Consider the following 18,540-nt stretch of genomic DNA (forward strand, 5'->3'; position numbering starts at 1 on the left):
GTTCAAACAACAACGATATGATCCATAATCGGTATGTTACGAGACGATGCACATTTCTACGTGCAGGTGACTGCAGGTTTCCAGACCACCAACATGCTTACAGCGCTGCCGAGCTCCTTCCTGGAGCCTCTGCTCTCGTTCTCCCTAATCGAAGACCCCGAGGTCCGGCTACTGGTGCTCCAAATCCTCCTTAGTCTCATTGACAGGCATGACAACCGGCCCAAATTCTCCAACATAAGGTGTGTATGTATGTGATGCTTAAGTCACCCACTTGGACAGTGGGCGACTTGAGGTATAGTAGGTAACAAAGCTCGGCTTTGTTAAACTTACTGTACCGACCTCCGCTCGACTTTGCTTCGCAGCATTATCACGGACATCTCTGTGCTGAAGCTTAAAGTGGACAAGTGCTCCAGACAGGACAACTTGTTTATGAAAAAGGTAGCCGAAGAGGCTGGAATTTGGAGTGTTTTATATTCTGTTTGACCGTGTGTTCTTGAACGCCTTCCTTCTGTCCCCAGCATGGCCAGCAGCTTTACCGACACATTTACCTGGGCTGCAAAGAGCAGAGTAGCGGCAGGCAGCACTACGAGAGTCTCTTCGCTTTGCTCGGTCTTCTCAGCGTAGAGCTTGCCAACGAAGAAGTGGTGGTTGACCTCATTCGTCTGGCGCTCGCTCTGCAGGTATTTATGGAATGGAATAAAATGTTGTATGTAGCTGGAGTTAGATATTAATATATGCTATCTGCATGTGTTTAAAACAAAATAGTAAATGAAAATAGCAAAAATGAAGGCCATTACAAAGTTCTAAATTGAATATTACAAGGTATTATATTTTCAGTCAGTGAAGTGTATAAGATAAGCTTATTTTTCAGCACCCAAATGACAGAAACTAAAAAGAAAGTACCTAAAGCCACGAATGATCTGTAAATTTCAAAAGTGAGTATTTTCATTAGGTGCCATGGGTAAATAATCAGAAGAGGCGATTGTTTGCTGTGTTCATATGGACATTTACCGCGAAGACATGTGAATTGCTAGGATAAATATGTGGAAGTTAAAATCAGTTGTAGTTTGCTTAGGTTGACAAATTATTGCAGGAATCTCTCTGTACAGTATATACCCCGTAACAAAACTCAAAGGTGGTAAAAGGAATTCCGATGCTTTAAAAATGCCAGATGTGGCGTGTGGACTTTCATCAAGGATCCTTACTATCCATCCATCCATTTTCTGAGCCGCTTCTCCTCAGTAGGGTCGCGGGCGCGCTGGAGCCTATCCCAGCTATCATCGGGCAGGAAGGCGGGGTACTCCCTGAACTGGTTGCCAGCCAATCGCAGGGCACATACAAACAAACAACCATTCGCACTCACATTCACACCTACGGGCAATTTAGAGTTGTCAATTAACCTACCATGCATGTTTTTGGGATGTGGGAGGAAACCGGAGTGCCCGGAGAAAACCCACGCAGGCACGGGGAGAACATGCAAACTCCACACAGGCGGGGCCGGGGATTGAACCCCGATCCTCCAGAACTGTGAGGTAGACGCTCTAACCAGTCGTCCACCGTGTCGCCTGATCCTTACTAGATTCTCTTATTTTCTTTCCCATGTAGGAACAAAACCCAGAGGTGGTAAAAGTGATGTATACTAATGCAGTGTTTCACAACCTTTATTGAGCCAAGGCAAACTTTTTTTTTTTTTTTTTTAGAAAAATCTCATGGCGCGCCACCAAACAAAAATGTCACAAAAAGTATATTACTGAAATAATAGTGATCTTGTCTCAATATACTCACATATATTTACTCAGTGTGTGCATGCCATTCTGTGGCAACAGGTGGATACGCAGGTTGGTTATGTTGTTGTGATTATGATGTTATGATCTCTCATGGCACGCTAATGTACTGCCGAGCACAATGGTTGTGAATCACTATACAGTACTAATGAATTCTGATGTTTTTCTGTTTTTAGAATGTAAGTTAGTGTGGGCATTCCACAGGGGTCCTTACTAAATCCACTGCCCCCCACCCCCCATCTAGGACCTGGCTTTGTCCACCGATGAGGCGCTACCTGTTTATAACCGCTGTGCAGTCCATGCGCTCGCTGCCGCCTACCTCAATCTCATCTGCCAGCTCACCACTGTCCCAGCCTTCTGCCAGCACATACATGAGGTCAGTTAGGCTTCTGTTAAGCAGCTATTGTCAACACATTTTCATTTTTCACATGCACCTTGGTCCTCTCCTCCTCAGGTGATCGAAGTGAGACAAAAAGAAAGTCCTTACCTGTTGCCTGAGGATGTCTTTATTGATGTGCCCAGGTACGTCCAGGCTGTACTTGTTCCCCGACACTTACATTACATTAAATGTGACACCTCTCCTCCCTTTTCCCAGACTCCCCTCCTCGCTTGACAAGGTAGAAGGCGACGTGCTGTTCCTCCAGTCCAAGATCACGGAGGTTCTTGGAGGCAGCGGTTACAACACAGAGCGGCTGGCGACCCCCTATGTCCCTCAGTATACTGGTGAGGAAGTTTTCTTAAAGGAGCTATGTTATGCATTTTTCCCAGTTGTCGGAATAACATGTGAGACATTATGGTTCCTAGCTGATCATGTCATGGACTGAGAAACTGTGTGGGTGTGGTTATCATGTAAATTAGCCCTGCTGTTACGTAACAGCATGGCAATTTTTTTTACATCATTTTCAGAAATAAGAAGATAAAATATTTATTTGGGTGTGTAATTTAATACTTAATGGGTGGACAAGAACAACAGAAATGTAATTATTTGTATACATTAAAAAAGTACATTTTCCATAACAAGGCCCCTTTAAATGAACCATCTTTTCCTCTCAGATCCCATTTTTACAATGCCGTTCTACTTATTTGTTTAGATGAGGACCGCCTGTCAAAGAGAAAGAGCATCGGGGAGACGATCTCACTTCAAGTTGACGTGGAGTCCCGAAACAGTCCAGAGAAAGAGGAGGTAAGAGCCCAAACTCCTTTTAATGCGTTGCACCAACTCATGCGATGACTGCAAAATAAATCGTCACGTCGATCATGTAACAACGCCTTTCAATCCTGCGCCGACTGTGATCGCTGCATCCGTTTCTGTTTTTGCAGCGGACTCCAGCTGAGGAAATCACCTTTGAAACGTTGAAAAATGCAATCGGTATGTCCACTCTCTCACGCTACAGTGTATTTCACTTTCCCAAGGCCTGTGCAAAAAAAAAAAAATGAATGGGCAGACCACCACAGACGATTCATATTGAATTTTGGCAAGTGGACACATGTTTCTTGACGGAAAATTTTCATTCAAATCTTGAATGGCTGTAGTGGAAGCTTCAATGTCAACAGGATTGCTTATTACATTGCATTAACATGACATGATTAAAATGTGTCTTTTCAAGATGGCGCCTACCAGTGTGGCCGCCTCGGTAACGCGCTCTCTAGTATTGTCTTTGTTTTTGTGTTTTTCGTCCGTCTTTGGAGACCTTACACGACTCACTTACACAAGGGGAGACCTGCTAACCATCAAGGAGGCTACTCCGGACTTTCTGTCACCAACTTTCGAAAATCCGCTCAGTTTTTTCCCCGAGTTACTCACCGGAGCGGCGTCCGCGGTTTTCGGCGCATGGATGCGGAAGCGGCGCCACAGAGGAAAACGAGCCGGCATTCAGGTGAAACTCCGCATGAGAGGACACAGATTGGCGTTCCCGTCGATCCACCTCGCGAATGTACGCTCCCTACCCAACAAAATGGACGAGCTTCATCTTCTGTTAAAGACCAGTAAAGACTTCGGACGTTCCGCGGCCATGTGCTTCACGGAGACCTGGCTTTGCGACGCCGTACCCGATGGCGCCGTCACGCTTCCCGGCTTCAACATTCATCGAGCGGACCGCGACATGGAATCATCGGGAAAAACGAAGGGCGGCGGGATATGCCTCCATATAAACGAAAAATGGTGTACGGACGTCACGGTGCTCAGCACACACTGCAGCCCGCATTTGGAGTCGCTGTTTCTGAACTGTAAACCATTTTACTCGCCACGTGAGTTTGCATCGTTTATACTGGCTGGAGTCTATATCACACCGCAAGCTAACACGAGCGCCGCATTGCTAACGCTCGCCGAACAGGTCAACGAAATTGAAAAAAAACACCCTGACTCACCCCTCATTATTCTCGGGGACTTTAACAAAGCTAAACTCAACCACGAACTCCCTAAATACAAGCAGCACATCGACTGTCCTACCAGGGAAAATAATACTTTAGACCACTGCTACACTACGGTAAAAAACGCATACCGTGCTATACCTCGTGCAGCCCTGGGCTCGTCTGATCACTGCTTAATTTACTTAATACCGAGGTACAAGCAAGAACTTAAATGTGCGAAGCCTACAGTGAAAACAGTCAAAAAGTGGACCAATGAAGCAAAGATGGAACTTCAAAGCTGTTTAGACTGCACAGACTGGAGTGTCTTTGAAAATTCAGCTGGCAGCCTGGATGAATATACGGACACTGTCACATCCTATATCAGTTTCTGTGAAGAGGTTTGTGTACCAACAAAATCATTTCGGACATTCAACAACAACAAGCCGTGGTTCACTGCTAAACTTAAGCAGCTTCGCCAAGCTAAGAAAGATGCATATCAGAGCGGGGACAGGGCCCTGTATAATCGAGCTAGAAACCAGCTTACTAAAGAAATTAACATTGCAAAGAGGATCCATGCAGCAAAGTTGGAAAAACAGTTTAGCGCGAACGACTCGAAATCAGTCTGGCGTGCATTCCAATCGCTGACTAATTACAAGCGACGATCCCCCCAAGCTGAGAACAATAGCACACTAGCCAACGACTTGAATACCTTCTATTGCAGATTTGAAAAGGACAGTTTCACTCCACACACCCGCCCGGCCGCACCCGCGACCACAACCACACCTCTGACTTCTGCCATGAACATCCATGAACAGGATGTGAGACGCATCTTCAAACAACAGAAGATTAACAAAGCAACAGGACCGGACCATGTGTCCCCATCCTGCCTCAAAGTCTGCGCGGACCAGCTCGCTCCAGTCTTCACTCAGATCTTTAACAGATCTTTGGAAATGTGCGAAGTTCCATCCTGCTTTAAACGCTCCACCATCATTCCAGTCCCCAAGAAACCTGCAATCTCTGGTCTGAATGACTACAGGCCTGTCGCTTTGACATCTGTGGTCATGAAGTCCTTTGAACGTCTCGTGCTGGACCACCTCAAGAGTGTCACAGGTCCCCTGCTGGACCCCCTGCAGTTTGCCTACCAAGCGAACAGGTCTGCGGATGATGCAGTCAACATGGGACTGCACTTCATCCTAGAACACCTCGACAGTGCAGGGACCTACGCGAGGATCCTGTTCGTGGACTTCAGCTCAGCTTTCAACACCATCATCCCTGAACTCCTTTCAACCAAGCTTCTCCAGCTCAGCGTCTCACCTGCCATCTGCCAGTGGATTTACAGCTTTCTGACGGGCAGGACACAGCAGGTCAGGCTGGGGGAGGTCACCTCATCCACACGCAGCATCAGCACTGGGGCGCCCCAAGGTTGTGTCCTCTCTCCGCTGCTCTACACGAACGACTGCACCTCAGCGAACCCGACTGTCAAGCTCCTGAAGTTTGCAGATGACACCACTGTCATCGGCCTCATCAAGGACGGTGACGAGTCTGCATATCGACAGGAAGCGGAGCGGCTGGAGCTGTGGTGCGGGCGACACAACCTGGAGCTGAACACGCTCAAGACGGTAGAGATGATCGTGGACTTCAGGAGGCATCCTTCGCCACAGCTGCCCCTCACGTTGTCCAGCTGCCTTGTGTCAACCGTCGAGACCTTCAAGTTCCTGGGAATTACAATCTCTCAGGACCTGAAGTGGGCGAACAACATCAACTCCGTCCTCAAAAAGGCCCAGCAGAGGATGTACTTCCTGCGGCTTCTGAGAAAGCACGGCCTGCCACCGGAGCTGCTGAGACAGTTCTACACAGCGGTCATCGAATCGGTCCTGTGTTCTTCCATCACAGTCTGGTTTGGTGCTGCTACAAAAAAGGACAAACTCCGACTGCAACGGACAATCAAAACTGCTGAAAGGATTGTCGGTACCCCCCTACCCACCATTGAGGACTTGCACGCTGCCAGAACTAAGACAAGGGCGTGCAAAATCCTCTCGGACCGTCTGCACCCCGGTCACCAGCTCTTCCAGCTCCTTCCCTCAGGTAGGCGCTACCGATCAACGCAAACTAGAACTAGTAGACATTCCGACAGCTTCTTCCCTCTTGCGATCAACTTCTTAAACACCTAACCTATAATTCCATTACAACAAGCTGGCAATTTTTTGACTTGAGTTCGTTGTCACATTTCTGTGGGGCCAATTATGTATTACTCGTGCACTCACTGTAGTTGTCTCGCCATGCTGCACTATTTGCATATACTGGGCACTCGTGCCAGAGTAGCATGTGCTCCATTTGCACACTGATTGAGGAGTATCTGTAACATTTGCACAACCGACACTGTCCCAGATGATCGCACTACTCGTCACTTTAAACCGCATACACTCCTTGAAGTCTCAGCGCCCTTTGCACAATGGTCATTGCACCGGACTATTGCAATATTAGTCGTTCGAACTGCTCTAAGTGCTAGAGGACTCTGCATCTTTTTGCACAATTGTTTTTTGTCAATGTCTTTATGTCCCCAAAGTGTTCTGTAAATTGACTGTTTGTTGTACTAGAGCGGCTCCAACTACCGGAGACAAATTCCTTGTGTGTTTGGACATACTTGTCAAATAAAGATGATTCTGATTCTGATTCTGATTCTGATTTAATTTTCATAAGGGTTGTTGCATATTTGTCTGGCATGGAATTTGGGCTTGTTAAAATGGAGAGGATGTTTGTATCGGTCAGGTTTTCCACTAGTTTGTTAGTACCTATGTATGTTATGGCGATGCATGATTTATTTCAGTGTGTTTACATTTGGGAAACAGTGGTATAAAAAGCCCTCCAAAAGGAGCGCTGAGCGCTTTATTTTTTTATGTTGAAAACGTGGGGTCGGACATCTGAATTAAGGATGGTTGTTGTTCAGTCATCAGTCCGAGTTAAAAAAACTAAACAAAAAACAATATTTCACAAATTCTGCCAGGGTATGTAAACTTAAGAGCACAACTGTACATATATACATTCATACCTACCCCTGTCATACTGGAACAAAAGTGTAGGCTACACCATAACCTCATAACCTCTAGGTGGCGGTGTCATATTGGAATGAACTCGTACAGCTTTTTCATAACCTCTAGATGGCGGCATACATTTATAAAATGTGAATGTTTTTTTCCCCATTATTCCCCTTTACCTATGTATAATGCGCACTATTGACTTTTGACATTTTTTGGGGGGTGCGTATTATACACGAGAAATTATGGTAAGTTGCGTACAGATTCATTTCCACTTATTACACTGCTTAGTCAACTCATCGCCGTATTTATTGCATCATTAATGGCTTTCAGACCTTTTGAGATATGACCCTCAGAACTGTGAGGCAGACATGCTAACTTCTCGCCCACCCTAAATACTAAGTTGAGTATCAGATCCAGATGCAACTGCCTGCAAATAAAAGCTGAAGTATTTTTATCTTTTGGTGTCATACCCATGTGTTTTCAGTCCACAGGAAAAATAAATGAATTGGCCCCGCCGTTCCTTTTAGGGAGTGTAATTCATAATTCACTGCATAACAAAGCACTCATTAAAATGCTTAGACAACCGACACTCGTCCTGGCCCATATGGCAGCAGTCATCTATTGCTGCAGGAAGTCAAATAACTAAAGGCCTTTCTTTGATGAATCGTGAGAGGCACTGGCTCATGCAAACAATCTTGTAGCTGCGAGTGTATCATGGGTGGCCAACATACAGCAAACAAGGGCATTTGCAATTCTAAGAACAATAAAAGCTGCAAAGTTTGTTTTTGAAGTACCCCTGGAAATGGCCAAGATCACCTTTCTGTGGAGTTTGCATATTCTCCTCGTGCTTGCATGGGTTTTCTCCTGGTTCTCTGGCTGCTGCTTCTTTAAAAAAAAAAAAAAAAAATCATGTTAGGTTCATTGAAGACTTTAAATTGTCCATCATTGTGAATGTGAGTGTGAATGCAACATGAATCAAGCGCTACAGAAAATGGACCGATAGATTTATTATACAGGACGTTCTTGTACCTGAAATGGCCCAGGTCGGGAAGTGTTTCCCCACACCTGATGGATTCTTGTATTGTTTCTCTCTCCCCCTAGTGGACAGCGTGGGCATGGAAGAGCAGGAGAGGGAGCGGAGGAGGCAAGTGGTGGAAAAGTTCCAGAAAGCTCCGTTTGAGGAGATTGCTGCCCACTGCGGCGCTCGGGTACAACAGATACATCTGCTTTCCACATATCCTTTGTTTTTCTCCCTCACCCTTTTTCTTGTTTTGTCCTGCTCAGGCCACGCTGCTGCAGAGCAAACTCAACCAGATCTTTGAGATTACAATCAGGTGAGCGACAGAGATGGTTTGTATCAATAAGTTTCCAAGATGATGAAGACAACGACGATCTCTTCTCAGGCCGCCGCCGAGTCCGTCTGGGACCTTATCGTCCGGCTATGGCCAGAACCAGACTCGCTCGGTGCCCATCTACGAGATGAAGTTTCCTGACCTTTGCGTGTATTGAGACGGCACAGTTACCGAACCTTTCATCGACCGTTTGGGGAAACTGCAACAGCTGGAGATGTTTTTTGGTGGAAAGGGTGAAAAAACATGCAGCTGGGGCAAGCCAAAATCTCAAGAACAAGCCATTTTTTTTCCTCTAGCTCGCCATGGTAGGAATATCTTGGACAATCTTTTCCGTCTTCTGCACTGATTTTGTTAATCCTTTTTTTTTTTTCTTTTTTTTTTTTTGTTTGAGCCAAAAGTGCTGTCCATCCTCCCACTCGGCCATTGTTTTACCCTTATTTATTATTCTTACATTACTTTTTAACAGTATAATAATAAGTTTCCCCAAAGTTCAACAAGAGGTTCCCCTTGTCTAAATGTATACATAGAGAGAACTATATAAATCTTTAAGCTCATGTACAGTCAAGAAGTATGTGCGTGTAGGTATGTGTATATATTGTATAAGAGCTCAAATTTTAACTGTTGTTAGTGCCCATCAAGTCTTTAGCTAGTACAATTTTTCTTGTCAGCGACGAATTAAAATATGTAAGTGCTGCCCTCGTAAATCCAGAAAAATCAGAAATGTTCCTATTCTGTCTTCGCTCAGGTTTTCTTGGAGTCTAGGTTTGTGGTGTTGCCATAGCGATCTGACTCATGATGCGCAGGTTGACGCCTCCGTTTTGTGGCGTCTTTCCAACTCTAAGCCATCTCCAGTATGTGTATAAACAAGTCGCAGGTAGTTAAAAGCAAAAAAAACAAACAAAGACAGGCAATAAATGAAGCAGTCAGTCGGTAGCAGTTCTTGTGTTTGGATCGTGGTGTTGCAAGACAGTGGAAGGTTTTAGTCTGGCTAACTCTATTCCAACAGACTTTCGTCATATGGAGCATGCTGAAGAGGAGACTGACGAGAGTAACCAGCCCAAAACAAACAACTGAATCAGGCTGTGGTGAAAGCATGAAAAGCATCACACAATTAGAAGGCAAAACATTGAAGCCCTTGCCTGGCCAACAACTGTTGGTAGCAGTTCTTGCATGTGTTTCGATCATACGTATGTCTCAACCCACAATTTCCATTGTTGTGGTGCTGCAAGACGGTGGAAGGTTTTAGTCTGGCCAAGTCAATCGAGCATGGGTTTTGCCTGCAAAAGAGTAGACTAAAGTGAATAACCGGCCCAAAACACATGGTCAAAGTGCTTCGGTGAGCGCCTGACAAGTAGGAATGCAAAAGTTCCAACTAAAATGAAGCACTTGCTCAGCCAACAACTGTTAGGAGCGGTTATTGTATGTGTTTAGATCGTGGCGCTGCGAAACAGGGGAAGGTTTTAGTAGATCTTGATGGACTTAAACCCAATAGAGCATGCAGAAGAGGATACTGACAGGAGTAACCTGGGCAAAGAAAACAACACCTGAACCCACAATCGCAGTTGTTGTTGTGCTACAAGACAGTGGAAGGTTTTAGTCTGGCCAAGTCAGTGTCGCCAGACTTAAACCCTAGAGAGTATGCGTTTTACCCGCAAAAGAGGAAACTACAGTAAAGTGAGAAACCATTCCAAAACAAACAACAACTGAAATAGGCTACAGTGGAAGCCTCTCAAAAGTGAGAATGCCAAAGTTTGAACAAAAACGAAACACTCTCTCAGCCAACAACTGTCAGTAGCAGCCGTGTATGTTTGGATCTGTGTGTGCGATTCAACAATTCCCATTGTTGTGGTGCTGTGAGAGTTCATCTATTATCTGCCGCTTCCCTGAATTAAGGCGGTCTGATCCCGTTTGTCTCCGACTGTCATGTGTAACACGGTCTGGTCGCCCCTCGCGAATGGACATCCTCATCTTCGTGTGGTTGGTTTCCGCTTCTCTGTTGTCTCTGTTTATTGTTTGCGGTTCGCAGTCATGTCTTGTGACCTTTGGTCGTCCAAGTTGTCTATGAAGCGTCCCAAGGGATGTGATTCTCTTCTAATGTCCCAGACCCGGCGTACTTTTGTCATTCCCCCATGTAGTTATGGATAGCTTTGTTTACAACGTAGTGCTCGTGTAGGTCAAAAATTCATTCTGTGAACTTTGCACTTTAAAAACTGGAGGACCTAGTGACCAAGGCAGCTTTATTTTGTTAAGTTTTTTGGGACGTGAATGGAAAATGCCTTAGCGGTCGGTGTGTCCTGCCTGACGTTGCATGCTCCTATAATGTGTTAGTTCTACAATAAAAGTTGCCAGTCGACCACAATCATTTTGCTTGGATTCTCTCGTCTTTTTTCAGGCACACCTGGCACCACGATGTGAAAAGGAATTTATTGTGCAGTTTTGAATTTACGAAACAAAAATTATATTGCAGGTTTGTATATGTGTTTATATATATATATATATATATATATATATATATATATATATATATATACACACATATATAGACATATATAGACATAAGGCTTCACTGTAATATCGTTAGGCGTATGCCAAATATCACGGTTTGGTATGGGCCTTGGTTTTAAGGTCACGGTTTGGTTCACATTTGCTTCTGTAAATGAACAAAAACTGTTTCATCTTCTGTCTAAGTAAGAACAGATTTTATTAAATGTGACAATTGCAGTTTGAACAGTGTGAATTACTGTGCTATAGACACACTAATAATAGAATTTGTTATGCAGTTGGCTCCATCTAAAGTGCCTGTGATAAAATGTTGAAATGCGGTTTTAATTTTTGTCTGCCAGCCAGAAACGTAGCTGCGCTGCGCTTGTTTACGGACTAGCCCGTAAACAGTTCCACTTCTTGTCCCGTACTTAATACTGTGCATTCTGTGGGGGAACCCTACATGCGAGCGATTGCCTCTCTATGTTGGATTATTATCATTTTAACAAGTTTTGAACAGAAGTTTGACAGCCATGGTTTAAACAATGGCATTATCTTATTAAGGAGATTTACAACAAAGAAAAGTAACAGCACTCGGACATACTTGATGATACATGCTTGATCGTCCTTAAACATGCCAATGACGAAAACTGGGTAGTTATTGATAGCAACCATGCAAAAGTCAAGCCTCCGGACTCCAAACTCAGCCCATTATCCTTTGCACATCATTCAGAAGAATGCCCTTGAAGATGCCGACCAGCGTTCTCGGAGGGTTCTTGGCATCGACATTGCCGATCTGTGGACTCCCCCTTGGTAGGCGCGTCTTCATCCCCTGTGGTCTCGCCTGGATCTGATTGACATCCTCCTTGCTTGTCAGATGCCTGCGAGACTGAGGGTGGAAAATAGCCTCCGGGGAACCACCGTTGTCCATCGGGAAGGAAAAGATCTTGACCGGTTTGCGTTTGCCGCCGGAGGGTTTGCTCCATCGGAAATGCTCAATCGCGTAGGGGCTTCTCTTGGAGCTTTTGCTTCCAGGTGTCATGTACCTGGGGGGTTTACCCCAGCGAAAGTGCTCCATGGAATAGCCCCGCTTGGCACTGTGAGACCCCGCTCTGGGTTCTTTGGTCTTGTTCCTGTGGGGTTTACTCCAGCGGAAGTGCTCCATCAGGTAGGAGCGCCGCTTTTCGGCTTTAACTTTGCCATCCGTCTGAGACGAGTTGACTCTGACGAGGCGGGGGAGGAGTTTATTTTCCCCGCTGATGTTGAGGACCAACTCTCCCAGATCTGGACACTCGGTCTGACTCGCTGACTTGCAGACTTCCAGGCAGTCCTAGATGGACGCAATCACACAAATGCCAGAGAACGTCAACAAGATTCCATTCCACGTATCTTTTATGACTTGGCCTTGGAAGTAACAATTTTGCGATGTTAAAAACAATTAACAGGGTGCCTGTTTTCTTGCTGCCTCTGCATTTTTATAGCACCCTAAGTGACCAAAAAGAAGACAAAGAAATCATCAGGCTTCAAAAAGGGATTGGCAAAGAGGGTTAAATGTCGCAAGAAATGGCCCCAAAAAAATGAAAAGAAGACATTTCACAATGGTGGAAATTGACTATATATATATATATATATGTATATATATATATATACATATATATATATATATATATATATATATATATATATATATATATATATATATATATATATATATATATATATATATATATATATATATATATATTGGGCATCTTCTTCGAGATTTGTGTTTAACTTTTTTTTCTCAAGTTGATCCTTATTTGTGTGTTCGCATGGTCTGAGGACGTTCTAAATTTGTTTGCAGAATAAGAACAAATTCAATGACCGTTTGCGAATGAGGCTCACTGTGACTCACCAGCAGTCTCCCGTTGTTGAGCTTTTTGCAGATGGAGCACTCGGACCCCAACGCCGGGATGGAAATGAACGCCACCAGCAGCACCGACAACCATCGTGGATGCTCCATGCTCAAGTCCGGTCCGCAGCTGCTGAACATAAAAGGCAACATGAGTGGACAGAATCCATAAAAATGTTGTTCCATTTAAACATCCTTCATTCCAATATTTTTAGATCATCACTGTGACGTTCAGGCAGGGTCCATTTTGACAACGTACCCAATACAAAGCAAATCGAGTAAAAGAATAGTTTTCTTGGCATTTCATTCCAAAAGCTCTCCATGGTGTTTTTGGACAACAACAAAAAGTAATTGGAGGGTGAAAGAACATTGATGCTCAAGTTTATGAATTCGCTGTACCCTGTCCAATGAAATACATGCCCAAAAAAAGAAAAGCAAAGCTGCGCTATGTTTCTACCCAAAAAAAGTAGTCCTACAACTGAACATTTCAACGCATTTAGATCCAAAATAAAACTGTTTGTGATTCAGAAACAAAGAAATAAAATGACACACGCATTTTACACTACACTAAATTTGAGCATACTATGTTTGGATGAATTCATTAGTTTGCTGTACAATAAAAACGTGTGCAGTGCTCCCCCAGTATTCGCAGGGGATAGGGATTGGGTTGGACCCCCAATCGCAAAATTCTGTGGATAATTTACACCCATAATTGCACTGAAAAAGAAAACAAAAGAGGGGGGTTAAAATCCTCAAATTTTTGAAGAAGCAAGGAAACTGCCAATAAGCTGTTTTGGAGGGGGCAGAGAGAGAAAAATAATAAGTTAATTCGAAAAAATAGCTGGGATAGGCTCCAGCATGCCCACGACCCTAGTGAGGATAAGCGGTCCAGAAAATGGATGGATGGATGGATGGATGGAAAATGAAAATATATATATATATATATATATATATATATATATATATATATATATATATTCATGAATAGGTGCATCTGCAGGTGCGGAACCAAGAGTATGCGGGGGTCCACTGGATACACTTTTCAGATGTTTTTTTTTTTTTATATAAATTCATCCTTTCATCCATTTTGAGACCATTTATTTATTTGTTTTTTCAACAAATTGTCATTGAAACCAATGTGAACTGATGGTGGCCAGATGTGAAGTTTTCTGTCGCCATCTACGGGTGGCATTCTGAAGCGTACTCAAATCTTAACTTTCTGGTCCTATCTCAAGACCCAAAAAAATCAGCCAAGCAAGCCAAGGCAGTCGCATCTCGCCCCGCTCGGAGCACCTGTGCTTGATTCTCCTCGATTCGATCCACATTCCAGTCGCCACACGGAATGAAAGTTGCCTTTGATTTTTGATGTTAAGAGGCTTACTGGACCTGGTGGGACCCACACACACTTGAGCTGGGTGAGAAAACCTGTAGCAGGCGTGGCCTCGCTTGCTGTCGGCTCACCTTCATTTCTTGAATGCAAATACACGTTACATGCACGCCTAAGAAAAGCGATGATACATAACGTCTGAATGGCCTCGTAATGAGAGCCTGAGGCCAATGACTCAAGTTCTAGTGGAGATGCTTTCCTTTTTCACGTTTTTTGATTGTAAAAAGGTCTTTAAAGTTGCTAACCACCGGATTTATCCGCTGTCATACGAAACAAGAATTTTGCTGTATTTTATATAAAGAAATCACTGTAATTAGTGTGAAACCAACATATTTGAACTTGAGCTATGTCGATGTATGTTTCTAATTATGGTTTGCTCGACCCTAGTGAGGTTAAGCGGTGCACAAAATGAATGGATGGATGGTAAAATTCTATGCAGTGGTACGTCCAATTACAAGTGTCCAAGTTGATTTTAAATTTTTTTGGTGTGTGTTGCAAGCCAAAATTTGCTCTGCGATCTTCAAATATCGGCGATTCAGCCGTTTATTGAACGGGACAGATGCAAAATGAAAACGCGAGGAGCTCGGAGCAGATGCTAACACTGAACTAATTGCGGAGTAAACAGCCGGGTTTGCTCCCGGAACGTATTAAACTTAAAAGTCAAGGTGCCACTGTATTTGATCAGAACTTTCAATGGGTTAAGCAGGAGTGTCAAACTCATTTTTGTCATGGGCCGCTTCGTCATTACAGTTTCCCTCAGAGGGCCGTATAAGTTTATAATCGCCTCATCATATTTTTACATATGCACAAAAAAAAATCAGATGTCAAGGATAATAGTTGGTTCTTTAAAAAAAGGTGTTTGGTAAAAATGAAATGCTTGCAATACCTCAACATTCTAATTTTTTTTCATGGAAATTCAAGCACGTTGATTTGCTTTCGCGGGTCACATAAAATGATATGGCGGGCTGGATCTGGGCCCCCGGCCTTGAATTTGACACCTGTGGGTGAAGGTTTAAAGAGAAGAAAACGGTAAAATTTCAATTTGAGTCATGCACCAAGACATTTGCCGGTGAGAAAATCAACACAAAAAATTAAAAGTTTCTCATTATGATTTGATGCCAGAATGCTGGAGTTGATTCTAAATTTAAACGGGTTAGGCTTTAAAGGAACAGTTTTTCAAGGTAGCCCTAACATACTGGATGTTGCCTTTACATAATTGCGGTCAGGTTTTGTATAAAATCCTGCTCAATTCTTGCTTTACGAGACAGCGGTTTAGTTCTACATGTTATTTAGTGGTTAACGACTCAGTCAAAAATGGTATTTTTGTTAGACTTAATTATGGTCAAGTTAAGTTTTCACTCACAGGACAGTGCTCCACCATTGATGTTTTCAATGTGACATACTCGTTCTATTTTTTTTTTTTCCCCATCAGCCCGACATTTTTGTGTTTTGAGTATTCAAATCAAGTCAAATTGATTTATATATCACTTTTCATACTTTAAAATGCAACACAAAATGCTTCACAGAAATGAAAACCGACAAATAAAATGGCAAGAAATATACAAGACCCATGTTAAGAGATTAAAGTTGTAATGTCATCTAATAAACTAATCAAATGTTGTATAGCGGTCCAAAAATCAAGTTGTAATGTTAGGATGAAGTCATAACGTTACAAGAATATAGTCGAAATTACGTTTTTAGACACGAAAAAGTCAACAAGTAGCCCTTTTCAAAAAAATCCCTTTTGCAAAGTTAGTTTTTTTTTTGGAAGTCTCCGAAACCGTTAGCATATAAACAGAGAAAAAAAAGCTCTTCTTTGGCAAAAAAGTTACGTTACAAATAATAATAATAGTAATATTCATATATGGATATTCATCATGGATGAAAACACGGGCAACGACTCAGAACTATGTTGTACTCAGTAGTGGAGATATAGCGTTAAACTGATTTTTTATCATTTCAGTTTTCCAGATTTTTGGGGGGCGTGGCTAAAATGGCGCCCAATGACACGCACTCGCCATGAGTCGCCCCTCCCCCAATATTGAAGAACTCGAGCGTGCTCGTTGGCATCGGCGGTTATCTGGCACAATTGCAACAATTTCAGTGAGCTAGCTCGCTAGGCCTACGCCTGGAAAATACATCTTCCGTTCAGATAGTCTGCTGGCGTGGCCACTTTAGAGCGCCTCGTTGTCGGCCATGAGTGCGCGCACATCATCGTCATCGTAATAATGATAATGATACATTACACGATCAACACATACAATGTATAATATTCAGTAGGAAAAAAAAAAAAAAAAAGTGATTTAAAAAAATTCAACATTTTGTAGCAGGGGACCAATTATCAGAACAACAATAGCAGCAAGTAAAAGTGTGAACAACAATACGCCCGTTGAAAAAAAAAAAAAAATGTTTTCAAGCGAGATTTCAAATTTGACTTGAACGTGTCCTCTGAAAAGTGGCAGTAATCGGGGGCATTGATTTGAAGTTCTCCTTCACCCTGAAAATGCCCAACACGATGTTTTTTTTGAATGATATCAGCCCAGAGCCAAATCCCACCCCTACCTTGCTGGCGTCTGAATACAAAGTATTTCTTGGCCGAGCCTTGATGTTTTAACGTATGTCTCCTGTTCAAATGTGGTCAGATTTCAGCCTTCCTTACCTTGACCATGTCTCTGAGTACTGAACGCCTGATACTTTATGGCTACAGCAGATAGCTTACAACTGTGGAATAGTTTATGCCAGGACTGGAGGACAGCGGCTTCGTAGTCGCTTCACGCATGAGTCTCTGGAAATCTTTGGAAATCTTCTTTTGATAGTTTTGTGATCACGACCCAATAGCTTAGCCATTTCAATGCATGCTGCGTTCCTCTTCATTTTTTAATTCCATTTTTTAAATATTTTATATATTTTCAGAGCCAGTCAAAACTCTTATTGGCCCATTTTGTCTGAGGCGGTCACTCTCAAAGTGTGCTACGAGTACCACTGCTGCTATGCGGAACAATCAATGCCTGAGTAGAGTTCAGTTGTATTTAACATTTAGTAGCTTAAGTCTGTTTTTTGTTTTTTTTGTTTTGTATTTTCCTATCCTGTTTTGTTATCAGTTTATTGCTTGTGTATAGAACAAATATGTGATTAATTCCAAAATAATGATCTATGCTTTTAATCCACTTTTTTTTCAAGGAAACATCCAAGGGTCCTGTTGATGCATTCATCCAAAATGAAGAAAATCAAATGTAAATAGTTGCACTACTATGACATTTTCAACAGGGTAACTTGTCATTGTAAGCAACTTACATTTCCAGTCTTCTTGCCAACACTGTTCAAGCAAAGTTGTTCTCTTCTCCACACTTACCGTTTAGAGTAAGAAAAAAAAAAGGGAGGGGGCTGTTGAGTGGGTTCATAGAGATTCGGGGATGACGAGATTATTTCTATTTTCATGACTTCAAAATTGAATGTTGGTCAGAATTTCTGATTGATATTGTACTTCATATTTTTCCTGTCCGCCTTCTGCTAAATGTTCGAGGGTGACCATCCCTCCCATTTGTTAGTCTTTGTTTTACTGAAATATTGCAGATAGGGTTATGCAACCAGCTGCGGTCTTTTCTTCACATCGGGAAATTGTTGCGTTTCTTTGCATCTTTGAGGTCGGAACCAAGCCGTGATTTACGAAACAATCTGTTCTCACTTTTTTTTGTTTTTATACAAAGAAAAATTTAAACAGAAAGGCATGCAAAGCAATCAGCTGATCTCACTCACTCATCCCTGCTAAACCTAAAAAAACCAAAAAAAACTAAGTGAAAATGTTCTTACCTTTACGGAGTGAATGCTTTCTTTTTGGTAGTCTCTTTCTTTATCTGTTTTTATTGCCAGTCCTTTTTAAAAAAAATGTTTTTGTAGTGCGCTGTGACTCTTATGCGGCACCTCTCAGCTGCTCTGCGCTCACTCTTTGTGTGCTCTCAGCTCTTTTTATAGAGCGCCTCAAGGCCTCGGGTGTGAGATGGACGTGAGGGATCTCCCACTCGGCGAGGGCGGGGGATTGATTCTTAGTGTGTGCGTGTCTTTCAGTGTGTGCGTTTTTGTTTTTTTTTGTTTTTTTAAATCAGTCGCACGGCTCACGTCACTGGAGGTGACGCCGCCTTGAGAATTGACCTCTGACTTCCCGTAATTGTCCCTGAAATACAAAAAAAAAAAGATGTAATGTTCCGACTAAACGCTAATACAGCTGTGCCTTGAGATACGACTGACCCGACTCACGTGT

General features: G+C 43.0%; 2 protein-coding genes across 8 annotated transcripts in view; one reads left to right on the forward strand and one right to left on the reverse strand.

The window, feature by feature from the left end:
* Window positions 1-10,970, forward strand: part of LOC133416733 (protein EFR3 homolog B) — a 38,116-nt gene extending 27,146 nt beyond the window's left edge. For all 6 annotated transcript variants that reach the window (XM_061703810.1, XM_061703807.1, XM_061703806.1 and 3 more), the window contains 11 exons: window positions 67-239; window positions 363-438; window positions 519-680; window positions 2,029-2,160; window positions 2,239-2,306; window positions 2,380-2,507; window positions 2,876-2,967; window positions 3,105-3,153; window positions 8,273-8,379; window positions 8,456-8,505; window positions 8,575-10,970. In XM_061703810.1, the coding sequence (XP_061559794.1) occupies window positions 67-239; window positions 363-438; window positions 519-680; window positions 2,029-2,160; window positions 2,239-2,306; window positions 2,380-2,507; window positions 2,876-2,967; window positions 3,105-3,153; window positions 8,273-8,379; window positions 8,456-8,505; window positions 8,575-8,680 (1,143 nt within the window). In that variant the 3' untranslated portion in view covers window positions 8,681-10,970. The remainder of the gene's footprint in view (window positions 1-66; window positions 240-362; window positions 439-518; window positions 681-2,028; window positions 2,161-2,238; window positions 2,307-2,379; window positions 2,508-2,875; window positions 2,968-3,104; window positions 3,154-8,272; window positions 8,380-8,455; window positions 8,506-8,574) is intronic.
* A 230-nt stretch (window positions 10,971-11,200) lies between these two features.
* On the reverse strand, window positions 11,201-18,249 carry LOC133416734 (pro-opiomelanocortin-like). 2 transcript variants are annotated; one of them, XM_061703815.1, is made up of 3 exons: window positions 18,093-18,249; window positions 12,899-13,028; window positions 11,201-12,334 (listed from the first exon to the last, which is right to left on the reverse strand). In XM_061703815.1, the coding sequence occupies exons 2-3, from the start codon at window positions 13,004-13,006 to the stop codon at window positions 11,708-11,710; spliced, it is 735 nt and encodes a 244-aa protein (XP_061559799.1). In that variant the 5' UTR covers window positions 13,007-13,028; window positions 18,093-18,249; the 3' UTR covers window positions 11,201-11,707. The 2 variants fall into 2 exon arrangements, with proteins under 2 accessions (XP_061559799.1, XP_061559797.1); XM_061703813.1 differs by having other exon boundaries at window positions 12,899-13,025; window positions 18,093-18,247.
* Window positions 18,250-18,540: the final 291 nt, after the last annotated feature.

The sequence above is a fragment of the Phycodurus eques genome, chromosome 18 (assembly GCF_024500275.1).
Source record: "Phycodurus eques isolate BA_2022a chromosome 18, UOR_Pequ_1.1, whole genome shotgun sequence".
NCBI classification, from domain to species: domain Eukaryota; kingdom Metazoa; phylum Chordata; class Actinopteri; order Syngnathiformes; family Syngnathidae; genus Phycodurus; species Phycodurus eques.